Source organism: Eumetopias jubatus, unplaced genomic scaffold, assembly GCF_037043125.1.
Source record: "Eumetopias jubatus isolate StellerSeaLion01/CBP00866 unplaced genomic scaffold, mEumJub1_p1.0 scaffold_13, whole genome shotgun sequence".
Classification (NCBI taxonomy): domain Eukaryota; kingdom Metazoa; phylum Chordata; class Mammalia; order Carnivora; family Otariidae; genus Eumetopias; species Eumetopias jubatus.
The window spans coordinates 11,301,050-11,325,324 of NW_028274819.1; the positions used below are offsets into that span (position 1 = coordinate 11,301,050).

The following is a 24,275-nucleotide window of genomic DNA, read 5'->3' on the forward strand; positions in this document are numbered from 1 at the left end:
GTTAAGCAGAGAAAGTCAATTATCATGTGGTTTCACTTATTTGTGGAACATGAGGAATAGCAGGGAGGACACTAGGAGAAGGAAGGGAAAAATGAAGGGGGTGGAATTGGAGGGGGACATGAACCATGAGAGACTATGGACTCCAGGAAACAAACTGAAGGTTTCAGAGGGGATGGGGGTGGGTGATGGGTTAGCCTGGTGATGGGTCCTAGGGAGGGCACGTACTGCATGGAACACTGGGTGTTATATGCAAACAATGAATCATGGAACACTACATCAAAAACTAATGATGTACTGTGTGGTGACTAACATAACACAATAAAAAAAAGAAAGTTATTGCTATGTAGTTCTTATGATATCTTTGTCTTGTTTTGGTATTGGAGTAATGCTGACCTCATAAAATAGAAGGGATTATGTTTAATTATTTTTTTCCTTAAATATTTGGTGGAATTAGCCAGTGGTATGGCTAACCAGATGGAGCTGGTTTTGTCTATACATTCAATTTCTTTAAAAGGTATTAAACTATGGAGAACATCTATTCTTGAGTCAATGTTGATAATTTGTGTCTTTCAAGTAACTTTATTTCCTTCCAGATGTTAAATTTATTTCAAAAATTTGTTCACAGTATTTCTTCATTTTCCTTTTAACATCTCTGCATTCTGCAGTGATATCCCTTCTTTTATTCCTTATATTGATAACTTTTGTCTTTTCTCTTTTTTCCTTGGTTGTTCTGAACAAAGTTTAATCCATTTTGTTGATTTTTATTGTAATGTCATCTTAATACAGTTATATGTTAATACTTTGCTCGGTATATTTGAGCCTGATCATTGAGATAGATAGATGCTAGGTAGATAGATAGATAGACAGATAGATATTCCTGAAATTTAAATATCATTGGAAATATATTTATTTTTGTTTTGTTTATGTTTATTTTATTTTAGTGAAGGTATAGTTAATAAGATGCTAAAGCAAAGACCAAGAGAAGTTGGTTGAAAATATGAATTTCCTAGAAATTGCTCCAAAGGAAATAATTTTATTTAGTAAGTTAAAAGAATAAATACAGTCTTTGTCAGATTAGTGGAAAGAAATGAAAAAAGAATGTGTGGAAATGAAACCATCAGTTGGTATTGAGGATTATGGTTATAATGCTTCTAATTTTGTGCAACAAAACATGATGTATATCAACTTTGTCTGAATACACCAGAACTGCTTATCTGGAGTTCTAGGTGTGGAAATAACAACAAATGAGGAAACACAGAGGTCAAAACATAGATTTCCCTCCCCCACATATTGGTACAGTCTTTGATAGTCACAGAAGAGACATAAGCTTAAGAAGACACAGACTCCTACATTCCTGCATCCACCTCCCTGTTCCTGCAGTGGAACAAACCTAGGTAAGTAGACCTTTTTTTTTTTTTTTCCATTATCCAGAGCACCAGAAAGTACTTTTGTCTATGTTCTGAGAGGCACAGTTGTAGAACCTGACAGACAGAGACTGGACAGAATGTGGGCTCAAGGCAGAGACAGTTCTTCCTTTCTTTCCATCGGTAGATACTCAATGTCAAATATTTCAGGAATTTTTTTTTTTTTTAGATAACATAGAAAGTTGCAGTGACTTAGACACATTTGATCTTGTTTTTGTTCCTACTTTCTGATTATGCAAGTACACTTTCTGCATCAGTGGATAGATAGTAAGACTTAGCATTAAGAAGGAAGTTAGTCTCCAGCCCTATTTTCTAGCAGAGCCAATTTAAGATAACAGGGGAATAATTTGGTTAGAATTGTGACATTGAAACTTTTTGTTTATAACGTGCAAGTGCAATTCAGAATGTCAAGAATGGGCAGGGTGAGCTAGCTAAGTTCACAATAGTATTCTTAGTGAGAATCACTTGAGTTTTATAACTAATCTCATAGAGATTTAAGGAAGATTATTAGGTGGGTTTCAAGCTGTATTAACTTATAAAGGGTCATGGGGCTTTGAAGTTAATATTTAAGGTGAGGACAATGTGGTAAACAAGGCTAATTTTTGTACTGTGGAGTAACCAAGAAATACTGTACTGTCCTTCTCTAAATAGGCAACAGAGGTGAAATAGCAGCATTTGTTAGAAAGTTGATGACTGTAAATGTGAAAATCCTACTCAAAATATTGAACAGTTGAATGGTAGCTTAAAGGAGTAGTCAAAGGCTGCACTACAGGCTTAAGATTTGACAGACTATTACAGTATATAATAACATATCTGTAATAACAATTATTAAAGTGAATTTTAGTGAGTAAAAATGTGCCCGGTAAATATTATGGTCAATATTTTGAACCTAAAATACATATTTGTTGAGTGAATGGATGAGTAAATAATGACATTTGCAGTAAGGCATGATAGGAGATACTTTTTGGAGTCAACAGTTTATTTTCCCCCCAACAAAGTTATACTGAAAGCTCTGGTTCCCTCAAACACTCAAACCTGTTATGTGTGGGCTTCAGGAGGCTAAATAAGGGATGTGTTAGTCTGAGCCAGGCTTTATCTAAAGAGCAGATTCTTACTTAGCAGACCTATGACTCTTTGGTCCCACATTTGTAAATATGTCTGTGAGTTTAAGCAAGTTATTTACCATCTTTGGATATAAAGGTCACATTTTAAAAAGATATAATAACTGATTGATGAGATACTCTTTATTTATGAAATATTCATGGAAAAGACTCATCCACTAAAGAAAAAGAAATGTTCTTGTTAGCACTCCAGTGTGATCACATAAGATAAATTCCTTGTTTCAACTCCTTCATTGAAAGCAACTATTGGGAATAGAAAAATTGAATACTTAGGATTAATCTTAAGTGTCCCATAAGAGTTCCATATCATGATATCTTAATCTTTTCATTAGAACTGCAAAGAAATTTACACATGCAAACATTACTGGGACCAGAGTACACTGCTACCTTTTTTTTTTTTTTTTTTAAGAAATCTGGCATGGATCTCAAGAGTCAGAAACTATGTTTCCACTTTGACCCAGGAATTTTATACATAAGCAGTTATATGAAGGGTCTAATTCCATATAATTAGCATAATGGGAGGAGAAAACATAAGAAGAAATTGTGTGAAGTGTAATCAAAACTAAGTTAAAACATAATAGGGAGAGTGATAGAATTCATAAATACCAGTGCAATAAGGAATAAAGTCTGCCCCTATTTTCCAAACTTAATTTAATGTTAGTAAATATTCATAAAATTGATATAGTAGAAGATGATAAAGAAATAAGAAGCTAACATTTTGCAGGGGAAAAAGGTTAAAAATGAGTTAGTTTTCAAGGGTGGCCATTCTGGGGTTTGCTCTACTATGGAAATCCATTATTGTTTTTGACAACAAGTGCCAAAGCATATCCTAACTTCTTAAGAAGATAATTGAGAATTTATGCTACATTTTTACATATCTGATGATACTAGGAAAATTGGATGCATCATTTCCAGTGTCACACATATGAAACATAAGCATGATTGTATTTTATGTTGACAAACCTGGGGCTTCAACTAAATATAGCATTCATTGTCACACAGAAATTAAAGGTAAGGTGGCTTTTATATAGTGTATTCCCAGGTCTCTCTTATTTCCGTAGAATAATTATGGATACTACTCCTATTCTCTTTCATCCTCAAAACTATCTTGGATTGGATGATAAATTATGTGATACATTTAATTAAATTAAAGGGAAATGTCTTTAATTCAGATCTATTTGTCTTTATTTTTTTTTTAAAGATTTTATTTGCTTGTGTAAGAGAGAAAGAGTGAGCACAAACGGGCGGGGGGGGGAAGGGGGCAGCAGGCAGAGGGAGAAGCAGGCTCCTTGCTGAGCAAGGAGCTCTACTCCATCCCAGGACCCTGGGATCATGACCTGAGCCGAAGGCAGACACCCAACCAACTGAGCAACCAGGTGTCCCTCTATTTGCCTTTAAATCCCAGGTTATTTTCACTTGACCATGGATAAGGCTAAATAAATATATCACAACTCCCATGGTGGGTACTTTTTTACAAGTCTGTGGCCACATGCAACTTAAAACAAAAACACAAAAACACAAAACCAGGCTTGAGATTTATAGCATTCCTTAACCTGGGAGGATATCTTATAGTTATGTAGGATTTGATATTCCTCAACCTCTCTCATCTCTCTCCTTAATTTACACTGTTGTTTATCACACCAGTGATATCAGAGTCAGCAGCATGGACACATGAACATCACTTGGCCAGTGACTTCTCTTCATATATGATAAAGACCTCAGATAAAAGAAGCCCAGTATCTACTTCCCTTACAATAAGATTAACAATATTTGGCATATGATGGTGCATATCTGATGCTACTAACAGACGACCATCTATTACAGAATGAACAAAACTTTGAATTCTGATAGGATGCCTGCGGACATTCCTCCAAACCAAAACCAAAGTACCCCATTGGGAAAGATAGAAACATCTAGTACCCTGAAACATCTACTAGACAAGCTGCAGAAATTCCTGAAGGGGAATCTAGAAGCACTGGGGGTAAGTAAGTAAGCCACTAATAAAGAGTTTTGAACCAGGAGAAACTGGGGCATATGAGGGTGAAGGATTATTTTGGCTGATGAAGTGGTTGGCATAGAGGCACCAGGTTATGACCTGTGTCAATCATTCTGTGGAGCGGAAGAAAGACACTTTGATTAAAAGCAAGGGACCATATTTATATGGGCATGGGAGGGGTGCATTAAGAGGAGACTGCAAATGAGGCTCTTGGGTGAGCCTCATTGTGACTGTATCTTATTAAAGCAACGTTGACCTATATGGGCTGGCCTCTGGAAAAAAAAGCACTCTCCAGGATCTGACTCTTCTTAGCAGATCTTCTAATAGTATTCAAGGGGGTCAATCCTATGGATGACCAGGATGTTTGGACCAGGTGATTCTCTCTCCTGAAAAATGCTCACCTTTGTCTTTAAAACATGTATTTTTTTGTTGTTGTTAATTTTGATGGTTTGTAATTTGGTTTGTTTTGTCTCTTATCCAGGTGGCTCAGATTATGATTGGTGTGAAATGCTTCTTATATGGGATAATTGGATTTCTTACTCCTGATTTTGAAATGTACAGAATCATTTTCTTCTCAATTTACACAGGCTTCTCCTTCTGGGGGGCATTGTTTGTGAGTATCTCACATCTAAAATTATAATTATTCAATCATTTATTCATTCATCAGCTCAACACACAACTTGTATGGCATCTTGCCAATTCTAGAATACTTGCAACGATACTTAGTTAAAATTGAATTTCCAACCTGAACTTTAATATATATTCTAATGTAACACTTTCCTTAAGCTCTATTCATTGCTGTGTAGTATGATACTATTCAGTATAATCTTGCTGTTTTGCTCAAGGAGAAAATCCTGGGTTTGACACATGGAAGAAGTGTCTCTGAAATGTAATAATATTTGGATCGGAGAAGATGCTGGGGATAGGGAAGTGTTGCTCTTCTTAAGTCATCACACTTCTTGGCCAAATACATTGAGAAAAATGCCATGTAATCTGAGCTCACATTTTTCCCTTTACTGCACCCCAAAGTGTGTCTTTGAATTATATTTACTCTACTTATTTTATTTTCTCCACATTGAATAAGTAGTTTTCCGCTGTGGTTTTTATGTCCACTTCTCTTATTTATTAGCGAAAAGAATTTTACTATTCATAAGAATAAAAGTATAATTATGGTACTTTAATTGTGCAGTGCACACACTTTCATGATTTGCTTTCCTCTGAGTTCTGAAGGGGTGCCTGGGAGGTGCGGGGCACTAGATAGGAAGAGAGATATGCATCTGGCAATGGGGTGGGAGGGTGAGTTTGGAAGAAGCTGCTACTCTGCAGACACCTTTCTTATCTTATAAACAGTTTATCATTTCTGGAATTCTGACTGTTGCATCTGCCAAGAAGCAAACAACATCACTGGTAAGCTAACAAGTTTTCCATTTGTCATTTCCATTTGTCAGAACTTATAACACTCTTGACTTTCCCATGTGAAGGCCAGTCACCCAGGGGATTCATCATTTTATAGTATATTTCATCATTAACTGTCCATTTGGCCCAATGAATCATGTGATCATCCTATAGCTAAACACAAACAAGCTGGATCTCCTGGGATTTTAGAAATTCTGATCCCCATATCTTGTCACCATAAGAAGAATGAGTAAAGATTTATCTAGCTATTGAAGCCTTTTTATGGTATCGGGTAGGGCAATGTTAATAAAGATAAAAGCCTGGCTTAGGCTTGAGCAAGGCAGACTTTTATTTTTGGTGGAGGGAGGACCTAATACAGGGTTAGAAACTAGAGATGCTAAAATGTCCGTAATGTTTTTATCCTATCCATGGTATGTCTTTAAGAAAGATCAATCCTCTCCAACGTTTCTTCTCCCAATTGTGATTTGCCATTGAACTGAATTTAATCCAGGGATGATGAATGCCTGTAGATGCCATGGCTAAGTTAAGTCAGAATTCTTCTCCCAGTTTATAGGGTCTAGAAACCCCTGGTCCTTAACTTATAAGCTAGTTATTTCCTTTTTTTTTCAGCTGAAAGGGAATCTAGGTGCTAACATTCTCAGCACCTTGGTCTCGATTATTGGGATCTGTATTCTGTCATACAATTTAACAAAAAACGGCTGCTATGATTGCAAGAAGGAAACTTTCTGTTTAGACATCAAATTAATTGCAAATGTAAGTATTATCCTCCTGAATTCTGGGAAGACTGAATGTTATCTGAGCACGATGAAGATGAGACATGATCATTGGTATATTTCAGGAACATGACAAAAATTCTTGCTTGCAGATTCCTTCCAAAAGCATCTCTACAGGTGTCACATTTAGAAATAGAAAAAACTATTTCTTTACAATAGCACAGAGCCCCAAATTCTGTGAGCTAAATTTTATTTTTCAAGAAAAACTGGTGAAGAAATAGAATGATACTAAAATCTGAGTCAAAGATTGGGGTAATTTTTACTTTATCCTTTATTATTTTTAAATTATTTTCTATCATAATATTCATTACTGCTAGGAATTTAAAAATAAGTATTACCTAAAGCTACATGGAGAATGAATACTTATTCTGACTTGCCACCAGCTAAGAGTAGACCCTTTTTTTGCAATAAAGCCATGTGAAAGTAATGGAGACGAATGGTCTGAGGCCCAGGAGAAAGAAGTCAGTAAGAAACCAGTAAAAGAAACCAAGAACACTGGAGTGTTGGAAGACACATTTCACTTATTAGGAAAATGACAAAAAATTTCACACCCTAAAGTGTATTCCAAATTTAGGAAACTTTCTGGTTTTAATTAGAATTGAGACTAATGGAAAACTGGAAAATTTTAATATCTCACTGGGGAGATCTGCCATTTCTGCCTTGTATATTGAGAAGAGTCAGCTTTGTAAGCATTGGCAACATTTCTGATATCTCTGACAGACTAATAATAACTTCAATAATAGTATAACTAATAACCCACCACTACCACTACCAATAATAATAAAAAATGAAATAATCATTGTGAATTCTGAAATGTCATCAAGTTTAACTTCCCATCTTGTATTAGTATATTCAAGAATATTGACTATCATCTCCAGCTCTTGTTTTTCTACAGCAGCACATATATTTCTGGGTTCAGATCCAACCTCGTGCCACCATTTTGTATAATGTAATGTGTTCCCTTTTGAGGGCCTGATGTGGGGCTCTGAAATAAAACTTTCCAAACTATCATCAGGGTGGAAGGTAATGCATGACATTTTATTTTCTTTAACAGGGACTTGTGATTGTCCTAATTCTCCTAACTTGTCTGCAAATTTTAATTTCATTACCTCTCTCCATGCTCAACTATAATGTGGATGACAAGAATATTCACTGGGTAAGTGCAATTCTCGGAAGAATGAGGATGATTTCAACTATTTCGTTAGATGATGCTGTCAGTGACTTTTTTTTCTTTTACCTTTGGTAAAATGAACAAAAATATAAACTATAAGTGATTCTATGGACAACCTGGGAGCTACTAGTTGTGTGTTGAGCACACTTGGAATACACAGTGTATAATTCTCTAGTCCATACATAAACTCTCACTGAGGGGTATATATCCATGAATTCAAACATCCATCCGTCCATCCGTCCATCCATCCATCCATTCATCCATTAATTTACTGTATGAAGTACACTCTTTAGTGTGATGAATATACAAAGTATCTATCATTCAAAAAATAATGAAATCAAGGTATAATTAATTTAAAAACCTGAAGGAGATGACATATATAATTGCAGGTATATACAATTGAAAATAAAATAAACTAAGAAACACAAATATAGTTAGAATTTTATGTTTTATTATCACACGTAACAAATATAGGTAGTACAGAGCTAGAAGCATACTTTCCCCAACCTCATCAACTGGCTCTTTTTGTGTGTTGAAATTACTGCCATGGCTGTGTGTCAGTTGAGTTAATTCAAACAGAAAATGGAAAGTTTTATGGCATCAGAATTCCCCTCATTTCAAGTATATAACATTTATCACAAGCATTGGATTCCATGGTTCTAAGGGCTAGTTAAGCAAGTCTGAATTCCTCAGGGCAGTCAGTCAGGAAAGGAAAACCATGGGTGGAATGGACCCAGGGGCATGGCAAAAGGTGTCACACGTAAGTAGAATTTCTTCTCTTCCACCTTTTATTGTAAGCCAGAAGAAGCCAGGCTTTTCCTCCAGTGCTTTGGGAATCTCAGTTTGTTATCCAAGTTTATCATTTACTAGTTATGCTTTCCACATAACTGTCCATAACTGTCAGAGAACCTTCTGTTAGATTTCTGCCACAGCACCACAAGACCCTCTCTCCAGTTTCCAGTAATATGTTCCTCACTTCTTTCTGAGCCAGACTGACAGCATCCTCAATGTCTTTATTTCCACTAGCAAACCGTTTGAGGCATTTTAGGCTTTATCTATACTGTTCCTCAAAATGTTGCTCCTCCAAGTTCTTGAAAATTTTGCTCCTCAAAATTTTCCTCAAACTTGTTTCATCCCACTGCCTAATTCCAAATATCCTCTGTATTTATTTACAGATCCTAGATATACCTACAGCAATAATATTGTATTGTTACCCCATTTCCAGTACCAAAACACATGATAATTTTTTGTTGTTGCCTGACAAATTGCCACAAGCATATCAACTTAAAACAATACCTACCACCTACTTACTTCCTCACAGCTCTGTAGGTCAGAAGTCTGGGTGGACCCGACTGGATGCTCTACTCAGAATCTCATAAGGCTGAAGTCCATGTACTGGAGGCACCAGACTCCTGGAAACTCTGGAATGGCCTGCTAGTTCATTGTTGTTGTTGGCAGAATTTGGTTGCTTGTGATTATGGGACTGAGATGGTTGGCCAGGAGTCACTTACGTTCAGCTCCTAGAAGCCCTCTTGGATCTTTTCAAGTGGTTCTCTCCATTTCAGCAACAGAGAACTTCCTCTTTGTCAAACATTTCTCATGCTTTCAATCTCTCTGACTTCCTCTTCTACCGTCCAGAGAACACTCTGTTTTTAAAAGACTCCTATAATTAGATTAGGCTTATCCAAATACTGTCTTTTTTGGTCATATGATATAACATAATTACAGTAATAACACCATAATATTCTGCCCACCTCAGCTCTGTTCTTCATATTTGTGCAGCATCCACTGAGAAAAGATACAGAGAAGGGAAAGACATATTTATTCTTGTAAGGTCATGGATTTGAAGTGAAATGTATCCACTAGACCAACAGCGTCACATGATCACACTGACCTGTAATGGACGCTGCAGAATTCTGTTAGGCTCAAATCTAGCTAAAGTAGATAGAATTTCTATTATTAAAGGAAGATGAGCATTCTCAATCTCATTCCTCTCTATAGGCACCAAATATAAACATCTACCTTCCTCCACACACCTAAAATACACTCACCAATTCACAAAGGACGATAATCCAAGCCATTTAGTGCCCTGGAGTCTTTGTATATTTGTAGTTCTCTCCAACAAATTCAGAAGTAGCTCATTGCAATGCGGGCCGAAAGACAAATTATTTGCCCCATCTCTATTCACAACTATTACATATATGTGGAATGGACCAAAGATAATGATAAAACTTCAACCTGGATGGAAAAAGAGAAATGAGAAATCACTATAGCAATTACAATATTTTTGAAGGCAGGAATTATGGAGATTCCCTGCCCCCAAAATGGCATAAAATACTTAAGTTATACCATAGTTCATGTCTCTGGGAGGTATTAACTTATTCCTTTTCCTCTCTGGCTCTTTGTACGCTAATTTTCATGTCCATCAATAGAGTAGACACTGGAGAGTATACTTTTCTTAGGTATTTCTCAGTATTGGTATCCTACTCTCTGATGGTATAGGTGGTGTTGGAATTGCTTTATATTTCAAATATTCCCTGGCTATTGTAAGCCAGGGCTTTGCTTTCTATGGCAATATACTCTCACCAAAAACAGGGATGGAAAGGTAGGTCTCTTATTCTCAAAATATGGCTTTCACCTCTGGATCCAGTTCCTACTATCACATCCACATCCCACATCCAGCAGAAAGGAAAAGGGAAATGGGAATACATACCCTTCTTTTTGAGTGTGTAACTCCAAAATGAGACCTGCTATTTATTCTTTTTTTAACTTATTTTTTCTTTAAATTTTTTATTGTTATGTTAATCACCATACATTACATCATTAGTTTTTGATGTAGTGTTCCATGATTCATTGTTTGTGCATAACACCCAGTGCTCCATGCAGAACGTGCCCTCTTTAATACCCATCACCAGGCTAACCCATCCCCCCACCCCCTCCCCTCTAGAACCCTCAGCTTGTTTTTCAGAGTCCATCATCTCTCATGGTTCGTCTCCCCCTCCAGTTTCCCCCTTCATTCTTCCCCTCCTGCTATCTTCTTCTCCTTTTTTTTTTCCTTAACATATATTGCATTATTTGTTTCAGAGGTACAGATCTGTGATTCAACAGTCTTGCACAATTCACAGCACTCACCATAGCACATACCCTCCCCAATGTCTATCACCCAGTCATGCTATTTATTCTTACATTTGCTGGCTACTTAAATTTTTGCCCATACTTAGCTGCAAGAGAGCCGGGAAATATAGTCACAATTTTATTTCCATTTTCCAGGTTAAAAACAAATTATACTGTTAAGAGAAGGGAAATGATAGTAACAGCTCCATGGGTTAGTTTTAAAAACTATGAAAATACAATAATCATCCTTTATTTTAAAAACCTCACATTACTTTCTCTCATCAAATAATCATTCATTATAAGAGACAGATATCAAATCACAAATACAAAATACAAAAATACTTAAAATTTTATATACATAATTACACATAATGTGTTCAGACACTCAAAAACTTGCATTCTATTATCAGCTCATTATTTTCCAGCCCATCAGCAATGCACCATATATACAAATGTCCCAATATTAGCTGGGCTGACAGTCTTCATACCAAAATGATAAAAGAAGGCAAAAGCTCTATTATATCTCCCTATTTCTGTTCAAGAATTATTTTAATGGGTATGCTTATATTTCCTTTATCTTCCTAAAAACTAAACAGTAATAAGCCAAGTAGACTGATACTCACCTGGCTAAACATCTGGAAAAAAATAATCATTGGGTAGTTCTTTTTTAACTTTTTATCTAAATTACAGTTAGTTAACATACAATGTAATATTAGCTTCAGGTGATGTGGAGATCCACTCATCCTGGGAAATGGCTGTGGCCAGAAAGGGGGCCACCCCCTTGCCCATAGCACAATGCACCTTCATGGGGAACCTGGTGCTAAACCATTCTTAGACAACCAGCTTCTGGGTGGGGGTTTTCTACATAGCAGAGCGGCTCCTTTGCTGTGATCTACTGAAGGTCAGCCCTCAACACAAGGGTTTGTAAATAAAATGTAAATAAAATTTTAAAAATAATTACCTTCAGGTGTACAATATGTGATTTATCACTTCCATACAACACCCAGTGCTCATCACGACAAGTGCGCTCCTTAATCCCCATTGCCTATTTCACCCATCCCTCACCCACCTCCCCTCCGGTAACCATCTATAGTTAAGAGTCTGTTTCTTAGTTTGCCTCTCTCTCTCTTTTTTTTCCTCTGCTCATTTGTTTTGTTACTTAAATTCTACATATGAGTGAAATCTTATGATCTTTGTCTTTCTCTCACTGACTTATTTCACCTAACATAATACTCTCTAGCTCCAGCCATATTGTTGTGAATGGCAAGATACCATTCTTTTTGATGGCTGAATAATATTCCATTGTATATATACACCACATCTTCTTAATCCATTCATCAGGTGATGGTCAGTTGGGGCTGTTTCCATAATTTGGCTATTGTAGATAATGTTGCTATAACCATTTGAGGTGCATGTATCCCTTTGAATTAGTATTTTTTTTTAAGATTTTATTTATTTGAGAGAGAATGAGTGAGAGAGAGCGCACATGAGAGAGAGGAGGGTCAGAGGGAGAAGTAGATTCCCTGCTGAGCAGTGAGCTCGATGTGGGACTCGATCCAGGGACTCCAGGACCATGACCTGAGCTGAAGGCAGTCGCTTAACCAACTGAGCCACCCAGGCGTCCCTCTGAATTAGTATTTTTGTATCCTTTCAGTAAATACCTAGTAGTGTAATTGCTGAATCATTGGGTAGTTCTATTTTTAACTTTTTGAGGAACCTCCATACTATTTTCCAGTATGCATTTACCAGTTTGCATTCCCACCGACAGGGGGAGAGTTCTCTTTTCTTCACATCCTCTCCAACACCTGTTCCTGTGTTGTTGATTTTAGCCATTCTGACAGGTGTGAGGTTATATCTCACTGTAGCTTTGATTTGCATTTCCCTGATGATCAGTGATGTTGAGCATCTTTTCATGTGTCTGCTGGCCATCTGTATGTCTTCTTTGGAAAAATGTCTATTTCTGTCTTCTGCCCATTTTTAATTGGATTATTTGGTTTTGGGGTGTTGAGTTTTATAAGTTTTTTATGTTTTGTGTACTAACCCTTCATCAGATATGTAACTTGCAAATATCTTCTCCCATTCCATAGGTTGACTTTTAGTCTTATTCATTATTTCCTTCACTGTGCAGAAGCTTTTTATTTTGATGAGGTCCCAATAGTTCATTTTTGCTTTTGTTTCCCTTGCCTCAGGAGACATATCTAGAAAGAAGTTGCTATGGTCAATGTCAAAGAGGTTGTTGCCTGTATTCTCCTCTAGGATTTTTATGGTTTCATGTTTAAGTCTTTAATCCATTTAAAATTTATTTTTGTCTATGGTGTAAGAAAGTGGTCCAGTTTCATTCTTTTGCTTGTTGTTGTCCAGTTTTCCCAACACCATTTGTTGAATCATTGGGTAGTATTAGTAATGACTGAAATTGACCTCACCCTCTACCTTTTTGGAGAGCAGCCAGTAGGCTCCTCTGGGCCCAAAGTACACACAATTTATCTTTGGAGTAAGATAGCATATATTTGGAGACAAATCATTGAGGACTTGGATTATATTATTCTTAATGGCTTATTTTACAGATTTACAGATTATTCCCTAGTGGGTTTTTTTTTGTTTGTTTTTTGTTTTTTACAGATTTCTTTATTGTTTTGCTGGAAAACACCTTCTGAAGGTCTTTACCAAGATTTATTTCCTCAAACTTCAATCTATCAAGAACTTGAACGTAAGAAAGAAACACCTTCACGTTATCCCACAGATACTAGCAAACAAATAGGAGGCTGCACTTCTGTATTTTGAATTCACAGTGATAGCAAGAAGCACATACTGGGACCACTGAGGCATAAATATACATGTGTATATTTATATACACAAATATACAATATGTGAGGATACAACTGTGTGGTTCAGAGTTATAACGATAGCAACTGGCATTTATAATATTAAGAATTTGGTTGTCACCACTTTTTTTGTTATGTTTGGATGTCATCACAGGCTAAGTTTACGCTCTGTTACAAAACTTAACCTAGAAATATTGATGGCTTAACACATCAGAAGTTCATTTTTTTTTCCTATTTTTCATGTTCATTATTAGTTGGCTATTCACTTTAGACCCACACTGATATGGGTTCTACCAAATAGAATGATATCTCAAAAAGTTGGTTTTTTTTAATTCTGCCAAGGTAGGGAAAGAAAAAGTTAGAAGTCGGACCTTTGGCAATTAGGTACTTTGGTCTGGAAGAAGCATGTGTCTCTTTTTGCCACAGTCCATTAAACAGTCATTTTCTCAGCACTGTGTGGGAGACAGGAAATGTAGGGTGACGTAAAGTTCTGAAGTTTAGCGTTTGATGAAAAACAGTGAAGTAAACATAGTTTCCTGAACTAATTGTGAAAATACTTTGCAAGTTTGGTCCATCACTTTTACACTCTGTGTGTTTGGGTGTGTATCTTCTGTGACTAAACATCAGGTTTATTTATCTCTCAAATCGTCCAGCTCGTGCTTACTCAGTTTAGATTGGGATATCCAGCAAGGAAAACAGTAAATATAGGGAAAAATACTTTTAACTATATGAAATACTATAGATTGGAGTATTTCATTAATATAGTGTTAGGTTAATTAATTATACTCTATCATTCTAAGTACATTAAGCTTTTCTGATGATATTTTACATAAATAAGCTCATATATAAAAGCTTGTGTTGCTTAATTGGCCCACTGACAAGTAATCAAAATGTTACCCCATTCTTCTTGAATAATACAACCAAAAATTTTCAAAGTCCAGGAAAATTAATACTATGTCCCATGAGCTCAAACAATTCCATTTCTGTTCTTATAATATAGAATATATTATAATACAATAACCACTAGATACATATGGCAATTTAAATTTAAATTATTTAAAATAAAAAATTTTTTAAGTCTATTTTCTTGGTCTCAGTAACCGTATTCCAAATGTTCAATGGCCACTTATGGCGGTTCCAAAATATTTGAGGAAAAATATGGAGGAAACTAAGAGGAAAAATAGACAAATATACTGTTATATTTGGAGACCTCAACACCTCTTTGACAGCAACTGATATATCAACCAGGCCGAGAAGCAGTAAGGGTATGGATGACCGGAGCAGCAGTATCAATCAAGTTGATCTAATTGACAGTTATAGACTTTTCCATCCAACAACAGTACATTTTTCTCAAATGTACATGGGATATTTACCAGTTGGTTACTTCATGTGTTGAAACACAACTCAACAAATTTAAAAGAATAGAAATCATACAAAGTATGTTCTCAATAGTTCCAAATAGTCCACGGGTCACAGAATAGTTTTTAAAACGTATACAAATTGTGGGGTTTCTTTTGTCTTTTTTAGCACTTCTTGTGATTTTTTTTTTCAAAACCAGATGTAACATATACCATAACAGATGGCTACAGATAGAAACTTTTATAGAGGTGTATAAACATGGTGCTATGGACTGAGTGTCTGTGTCCTCCCCCATCCCAAATTCAGATGTTGAAACTCTAATCCCCAAAATGATGGTTTTTGGAGATGGGGCCTTAGGGAGGGAATGAGGTAACAAGGGTGGATCTGTCATGATAGAATTAGTACCTTACATAAAAGACACGAGAGAGCTTGATTTGTCTCTTTACTCTCTACTATTTGAACGTACAATCAGAAAATGGCTGTCTGGAAGCCAGAAAAAAGCCTGACCATGCTGGTACCCTGATCCCAGACATCCAGCCTCCGGTACTGTGAGAAATAAATGTGTTTAAACTACCCAGTCTATAGTATTTTGTTATAGCAGTTCAACTAAGACACATGAGTTAGTAGACATGTATATTTCTTTGCTGTGTTAGCTGAGACAACCTGAAAGAAATGACATCCTGATAGCAACAAGCACACCTAGAGCCCAGATCTTGATTTCTAATACCATTCTCCACTAAAAGGAAACAGGGCTGCCTGATGAAATGGCTGATTCCAAGACTTGAGCAGGAACCACATAAGATGAGCCTGAGAATATGGTAGTGCCATAAAACAGGGAAGGGCTCAAAATGAGACACAATGACGGAGTACACAGAAGGGACGCAGGAGCCACTGTGATGAAATCAGAAACAATTTGAGCAATAAAATAAAGTAGTATTTGATTATAACCCAAAGTATATATAAGTATTCATGAGTCTATACAAATGAATAATTGAATGCATAAATAGGTGGGAGAAAATAGACAAAACCCCAGTGCAGAATATCTAATAACTTATGTAGTTGCTGCACTTTCAAAGCAGTAGATCATAACTCCTGAGTCCTTGAGTCTGGGCTGCACACAGTGGCTGTCTAGTGACATCTTTCCTAAGACTACAGTATAAAAGTCATGAAAAAGTTAACTTTAGAGTGGAAAAAACTGGAAAAACTGTACTCAGTGAGGTGATTAAAGTCAACGTCAACAGTGTAAGTCATGTTGATAGTATGTACCCTTGATTGGATGTGATAAGAATGATATTTTACTTCTGAGTTCTTCCTCCTCAAAACTCAAAACACTAGTCTAATCATGAGAAAAATATCAGGCTAACTCCAGTTGAGGGACGTTCTACAAAACACTTGACCAGTATTCCACGAAACTATCAAGGTCATCAAAAACGAAGTCTTGTAAATAGTCACAGCCAAGAGGAGCCTGAGGAAACATGATAGCTAATAAATGTGGTGTCTTGGATGGGATCTTAGAACAGGAAAAGGGCACTAGCTAAAAATTAAAGAAATCTTAATAATAATAATGCTTAAGTTAATGATAATGTACCAATATGGTTCATTCTATACTAATGTAAGATGTCAACTGATTTGGGATGTATAGGAACTCTCTTTACTATCTTCTCAATTTTTTCAAATAAATCTAAAGCTGTTATAAAAATAAATAGTATTAAAAATATTACAGTCTGATACAACTACATCAAAATGGTTAAAGTGAAAACCATACAATGTCAAGGTGAAAATGTGCAACGACTGGCACTCAAGCACTACGAGAAGGCATGTGCATGTTATATGCACTTTGTATATAACCTAGCAATTCCACTGCTATGTCTATACCCAATGGAATTTTACACATGTATGTACCAAAGTGTATAGATACATTTTCATGCACAGCATTATTCATCCCAAGTAGAAGCATCCCAAATATTCATCAATACTTAAATAGATAATAGATTGTTCTACAAATCTTACAATAGAATATCTTGCAGCAGTAAGAATAAGTACTGTTACTGGCAAGAGCATGAATGAAGAAAACATGCTAGAAGAAAAGAGTCATATCCACTATATATACTCAGTTATACATATCAAAGTATTCCATTTTATAAAATTCAAAGATAGATAAAACTCATATTAGTGGTAAAAGTCAAGATTGCAGTTACCCTGGGGATCTGAGTGAATGCAAGGGGGCATTCACAGTCTTCTGAGACTTTGATAACTTTTACTCATTGATGCAAGTGCTGGTTACATGAATGTGTTCGTTTTCTATTCTCTTAAAAATTGGGGGCACCAGCCTGGCACCATTGGTAGAGCATGTGACTCTTGATCTCTGGGCTGTAAGTTCGAGCCCCATGTTAGGTGTAGAGATTACTTAAAAATAAATCTTTAAAAAAGTTGGCCAGCTGTTACAATGATCTATTCACTTTTCTGTACAGTTCCATTAAAAGTTATCATGAGAAATGATACTGTGCATCCCAGTCAGATGATTGGTTATGGGACGATGTGGGAGGATGGGATTCAAAATCACAAGCAGCATCAATAGAGGGGGGAAAATGTATTTTATTTGGTTTTGCAGTAACAGTGTTCCCATGCACAGATGTGAACCATTTCTAGCAGGCAGGTTATTACTGACCTAGTGATACTCAATGAATAATTTTTCTAAAAGCAGGAACTATTCTGTTAAAACTCCGGGTCCTCATAAACATGTTCATAAGGGGCCATTACTGGGGGCACCTTGTCATTGGTTGGCTGGATAACCACCACCTGTGGAGATTGAGAATAATGTATATTGTTATTCACATACTCTTCCAGCTAGAGGGATTCAATTCATCCTGGGGTCCCCTACTTCTTTTCTGTATCCTGGGACCTGAGGGTTAAATATCCCTTCCCTCAGGGTCTTACATCCCCACTAGATAAAAATCAATATCCAGCAAGACATGAGGCTCCCAGAAGCATCTGCCATAGCTCTCTCTGTGTTCTGCTGTCTCCAATTTCAGGAAGGAGTCGCATACACAACAATCGTTCCTTCACTCTGCATCTTTATCCTTCTCATTGGTTCAGAGAGAAAAGACACAATGAGAGAAACAAGAACACAGACTCAGCATCACATGACAAATGTGACCCCTCCCTCAGGTCCTGAACACTCACCTGTGTGACAAAGCAGGCCACCTTGCACCCAAACACAGAAAGAGAGATAGCGATGCTGACTTCCAGCAGGGAGAGGACTAATATCGCAGTCTCAAATACCCTCTAAAAAGAAGCAGATTCCACCAGGAGAGAGACGAAGAAAAAGGAAAGGAATATAATTAATAGATGGATACTTCCCCTGGCCCTGGATTCTCTGATGCCAATCTGACTCGTTCTCCACTATAGAAACAGGTATGTTCTCTCTCATAACAAACCAAAAAAGAAAAATTGAAAAGAAAATCCTAAAATGGCTGAGAGGAGTTCTACTCTGGAACTTCGTAAGTGCGGGGAAATTCAGATTAAAGCGGATGTATTTCCTTAGTTTTCTTGGCTTAGAAATTCTCTCTATTGTCCATTTCAAGTTATCAAGTTATTTTCCTTATAATAACCTCCCTGTATGAATTTATACTTTTTCCTCGTCCAAAGAGGAGAGAACCTCCAGGTCTACGAAAGTGATGTCATTGTTCTTTCCTTATACATACATATACCCCCGAGGCTCTGAGCATCTTGGCTTGGAGCCCTGACTCTCCTCACCCCACCTACAAATGACACAGAGCTTGCTGAGCCAGCACAGCAACCCACTGCCATCTCAACTCGAACCTGAAGACTTGGAAGAAAGATCCTCATGATCAATTTTCTAAATTCGCTGTGTTCAGTGAAGAATGTGAGAAAAAAAAGGTAACTGTCCTGGTAGGTCCTAGCAAAAAGGGACTGAAAATTCTCCCCATGAGATCAAATCCCAGATCTTACTGTTTGTGGTGATAAGCCAAGATCAACTGAGAGACAGTCATCTCAGACTAATATACATTTAGATAATACAAATATAACTTCAGAAAATAAAAGCAGCTCAGAAACACTTAAAGAATGAGACACCTTTTTTCTGATCCATGTACCATAGTCAGCACTACTGTTAACAGGATTATCCCTAGTCCCCCAGCCACAGCACTGAGCATGTTCATTCCCAGGCTGCCTTTGATCTGGAAGAGAATGATCAGTGTCCTCTATGTCCCTCTGTCTCATGCTCTTCTTCCCTTTGGAAAACACAAAAACATTCACTCATTTTGAAGGGTTGAAGACACATTCTCAAATAATTTTCCTAAGTTTAAGAAAGAAAGAGGAGCATGGGCTGAACCGTTGGATTCTGTATTCATAAATTAATCCCAGGGATGGAGTGTCAGACAATAGGGGTGAAAAAATTAAGTCAAACCTCAGTTTCCTCGTGGAAGATTTCGCCATGACCCCCATAGAGCCCAGATGATTCGGAGAATTGGAGATTATTTCCTTTGTCTTGAGATAGAGCCCTTCCGATTCTGCTTGTTGCTTTGGGCCAAGGGAAACACTTATCAGGTTTAATGTCATGTTTCTTCCAGCAGCAATAGACACAGCTCCCGATACAAAGAACTAAAAATGGAAGAATCCACTCAGCCTGGTGAGCCTGCACCTGTACTTCCCCAAACCAGAGATCATCAGAACCCCAAAGAATTTAGGTCACATCTTTTGCTCTAAGAAGTAAAATCCCAGATCAAGGCATTGGTTTTTGAAAGGGAATGCTGGAAGAAATATTCGCAGAATTCTACCACTGAGGAAGTTGAAATATTCCACATACTCACAAATAAGGATCTCCCTATAGGAGATCCTGAGACCATGGTTAGGGGATAACACCAAAAGGAAAAGTCAGAAGAACAAAAACACAGACCTATAACAAATAGGCATACTTTCATCGGACCAATCAGGATCTGAGCCACCTGGGGAGTGAAAAAAGAGGATGCTCAGAGTATGAAGCCCGCAGGTTTCTAGGAAGATGATTTTGTGGTCTTTACACAGAGCCATTTCCCATCTCCTGAGTTTAGAAGGGCCCCCAGCATGAAACCCCTGGGAATCCATGGCCTTTTCTCAAGTTCAAGGCTATTTAGAAAGGTTTTATGATAACTTTCTTTTTCCCCTCTCACTAGAGAAATGCATTTTCCTTTCAGATTACAGCACCTCTGATTTTTTAAAAAATCTGTTTCCTGCCACTGTAAGGTTTATGGAGGTCAGTTTATGACACAGTTAATCATACCTCAGGAGCCACAAAGGACAACTGTTCTCCTCTCTGGAAATGGCTATCTCCCCAAATACTATGTTTGAAGGTCAAGCTCACTCACTGCCAGTATTTGGGGCTGCCCTGTCAGGAAGGTCTTCAGGTTGTCTGTTTGGTCTACTTGGATGATGTTCTTCTGTAGAGGATTCGGGCCAAACCATGCAGTTTTTCCTTCTGATGTATTAACACAGTCTTTAAGTGCTATAAATGTAAATATTTTACAGAGAACAGATTCATTCTTCAACCCCTTTCTTGTAGACATGAAAAATGGCCTTTGGAAGAATGGTATTAATGAGGCAGTTTGGTATGATGGTAAATTAAATTGCCTGAGTTATGATTCCAGTCACACACTGTGTAAACTTGGGCAGGACTCTTTTACCATCTCCATGCCCTAGTTTTTAAAATTATAAAAAGTTGGGGAGGTGCTGGATGGCTCAGACCATTGAGCATCCAAGTCCTGGTTTCAGCTCAGGTCATGAGATGGAGCTTGGCGTCAGGCTCCACGCTTAATGCAGAATCTGCTTGAGATTCTCTCCCTCTGCCCCTCTCCCCATTCTCTCTCTCTCTCTCTCTCTCAAATAAAGAAATAAATAAACTTCTAATAAATAAATAATAAAATTATAAAAGGATGTGCTTGTGGTACTCGCCTCTTGTTGCTTGTTATACATCTATATTATTTCAACAGATCTGTACATGTAAAACTTGGAACTGAGTGCCTGGTATAGTCTAAATAATAGATAGCATCATTATTATTTTTATTGTATTATTGTTAAAATTTAATATGATAAATATGCATGCAGAATGCTTACATTTACATCTTCTAGGAAAAAAAACTGATGGAAAATGAACAAATCATTATAGCAAGTCCTGTAAGTGCCATTGTTATAATATCATTCATTGGTTATTATATTATGGATATGGGTAATATCCATTCATTCATTCAGTCAACAAATATTGATTAAATGTCTACTATGTGCCAGACCCTGTTATAAGTTTTGTTGCTAGGAATATACCAATGAACAAAACATGCACAATTCCTGTCAACTGGAAACCTACAATACAGTAAAAGAAAATAAGTTTTTAATTTATATAATGATTTTATAAGTGCATGTGAACAGAAACTACATAAAATGAGAACCTTCACTTTCCATGTAAGAAAACTTAGTTTTAAAGCAATTCTATCACCTCTTCAATGTCAGTCAGCATTTCTGTGTTTGAACCAAATGAGAATTCAATTTCTCTAGTAAATTGGCCTTTGCTAATGTTGCCCTACACCACAAGCATAGTGATGATTTATTAAAAGCTCTGATGTGCCAGGCCAACTCAAAATGGTTTTCAGAGTTCTCTTTAATTGTTGTATATTACCCTTGCAAATAGATTTGCTGCATGACAGCTTTTATTCTTTACCCCTCCCTGCATTCATACCAGTGCCACATGACTGCCACTGCCCCCATTAAAAGGTGGAATATATTTCCTTCCCCCCTTAATTTTGATTTCAGCCTTGTGACTCACTTTGGCCAATGAGATATCATTTGGCCATGGGATATCAGCAAATGTTTTAAAAGCACAGGCTCTTGAGCTCATGTCATGGCTGAGAAAACATAGCTGGGCCACCTTGCTTGAGGATAAAAGATACGGAAATGAGAAAAGTCATAGCATTCATCTCAGCTATCCCTAACCAGATAGCAATTATCGACCCTCATGTGAGTGATCCCAGGGAATTTCAGGAGAACCACGAACACCCATGTGCAGACTTATCAGCAAGATGCATGTTTATTGCTTTAAGCCATTAAGTTTCAGGGGGTTATTTGTTAGGCACCATTACTGTGGCAATAAATCACTGATGCACCTAGGTTCTAAAGTGACCTATAATGAGTCTGGTTTGTCTATATTTCCTAGTTTCTGTCTTATTCTTTAGTCCTAAAGGAAAAAAACGGTGGTCATTCCTGCATATTTGCCCACATGAACACAGATAATTACAAATAGACTCAAACAATAACATCATTACCTCTGTCCGGGAAAAACAACAAGGACAGAGCTTTGACAGCCATCTGTTAAGTGATCAGGATCCAGGTCTAAGCAAAACATCCTGAAGATAAAACCTAAGCTTGTGACCTTAGGTTACAAAGGGGCTCAGATAATTTTTGTGCATTTTTAAGACCCACAGATATGGGGCAATGTCAAAACATGTTAGTATATGACATGTGTCTTATGTGTCTCAAAAAAGAGTAATATTTCTTTTTCTTTTTTTTTTTTTTAAGTACACTCCATGCCCAGCATGGAGCCCAACACAGGGCTTGAACTTCCTACCCTGAGATCAAGACCTGAGCTGAGATCAAGAGTCAGATGCTTAACTGACTGAGTCACCCAGACACCGTGAAAGAGTAATATTTCTGTCATAAGACAGGGAATAAAGGATGGACCAGAAAAATTTCCTTACATGATCAAGTTTCATAGTCTCCCTCTCACATCAGGTCAGGGGTGAAGTCAAGGTGTGTTTCTGCACATGAATATACACAACAGAACCATTTACCAGGAAAGGAGGACTTTATCTCATCTTTAGCCAGCCACTTCTTCCCTTTCCTTTCCTTCAATTTCTCCAGTTCAGATTCCATTTATTCTGGAGGTTAGTTAATATTTTTCCCTTTGAAATAATTGTTGAAGGGGGCACAGTTCCCCAGCCTGAACATTCACTCCCACATAGATGAGAACCTGTCCTTCAAAAGCAGTCTAACTTGTCCCAAATTTCATTCTCACCTCAGCCTTTACTAGACACTTTTGACCCGTGTTCCTACATATCACCCATTAATAACTCAACCCAGAATTCTTCCAAGAAGCTGAGAATAGAAAATGAACTCTTCCTACCTTCACATCCCTCTAGAACTGCACCAAATGGGAGGTGAGAGCTCCTCTTGACCATCATTCCTTAAAACCACTTCCACCGAAGAGTCTGATCTGATCTGAAGAGTAGTAGGACAATCACCTTCAGCTGTGTTGTCACCATTACTTCCTGTGGGTCATCCTACCCTGCCTACCACAGGGCAGCTGCAAGGAAATTTCAGTGAATAAACTAGTGCTCGCATGAGATAATGAAGCCAAGGACCAACTAACAGAAACCTGCTTTTAAATCTTGATTGCACTCCCAGGCTATTTTCTTAAGTACCATATTTAAGGGTTTTCCTATCAAAACATCAGTCACATGAGGACAAGTGATTCTGACTTTTATCCCGAAGGCCAAACAGCAGCTAAGAATAAATTTGAATTTCCACAAGTTAACATTTTGTTAACAAACATCAGGACAAAAAAATCACTAACCACTACAACTGGCTATACTAAAAAAATTTACTGGGGCGCCTGGGTGGCTCAGGAGGTTAAGTGTCCTACTCTTGATCTCAGCTCAGGTCTTGATCTCGGGGTTGTGAGTTCAAGCCCTGTACTGGGCTCCACGCTGGGCATGGAGCCTACTTTAAAAAAAAAAGTTATTAACCAACCCTTTTGTTAGCCTTTTCCTCTTGATTACACTGGAGAACTCTTCAACCACTACCTTCATTGATTATGATTATGATTATGATTTTGCTTGAGATGTAACATGTAATGTTCTGCCCTGTCTTCCAAGACTTGTTTTCAAATATTTACCCACAGTCCTGGGTCCCATCAGTCAGTTTGTAAATCAGGGAGGATATTCCATTTATTTTATGGCTTGCTAATTACTTAATTTTTTTTAAATAAGAGAACCAATTGTTTCAGAAGATCAAGAGATAGAAATCAGATCAAAAG

General features: G+C 37.2%; 1 protein-coding gene across 6 annotated transcripts; it reads left to right on the plus strand.

Moving 5' to 3' along the window:
- Window positions 1-1,306: 1,306 nt before the first annotated feature.
- On the plus strand, window positions 1,307-24,205 carry LOC114220399 (high affinity immunoglobulin epsilon receptor subunit beta-like). Of its 6 annotated transcripts, XR_015766604.1 has the most exons (9): window positions 1,307-1,394; window positions 4,370-4,526; window positions 5,023-5,154; window positions 5,892-5,948; window positions 6,567-6,710; window positions 7,785-7,886; window positions 13,635-13,722; window positions 18,229-19,096; window positions 19,789-21,229. XR_015766604.1 is itself a non-coding variant. In XM_088017552.1 (8 exons), exons 2-8 carry the CDS (start codon window positions 4,398-4,400, stop codon window positions 18,369-18,371), a joined length of 795 nt encoding a protein of 264 aa, XP_087873678.1. In that variant the 5' UTR covers window positions 1,307-1,394; window position 4,397; the 3' UTR covers window positions 18,372-21,230. The 6 variants fall into 6 exon arrangements, 5 of the variants coding, with proteins under 5 accessions (XP_087873678.1, XP_027974049.2, XP_087873680.1 ...); XM_088017552.1 differs by having other exon boundaries at window positions 4,397-4,526; window positions 18,229-21,230; XM_028118248.2 differs by having other exon boundaries at window positions 18,229-21,229.
- The last annotated feature ends 70 nt before the right edge of the window (window positions 24,206-24,275 follow it).

Excerpts from the sequence above, each read along its gene's own strand:
- LOC114220399 (XM_028118248.2), top strand. The coding sequence starts at position 4,371 with ATGAACAAAACTTTGAATTCTGATAGGATGCCTGCGGACATTCCTCCA. Across the intron at positions 5,949-6,566 it reads AGAAGCAAACAACATCACTG|CTGAAAGGGAATCTAGGTGC; the intron begins GTAAGCTAACAA and ends TTTTTTTTTCAG. Across the intron at positions 6,711-7,784 it reads ACATCAAATTAATTGCAAAT|GGACTTGTGATTGTCCTAAT; the intron begins GTAAGTATTATC and ends TTTCTTTAACAG.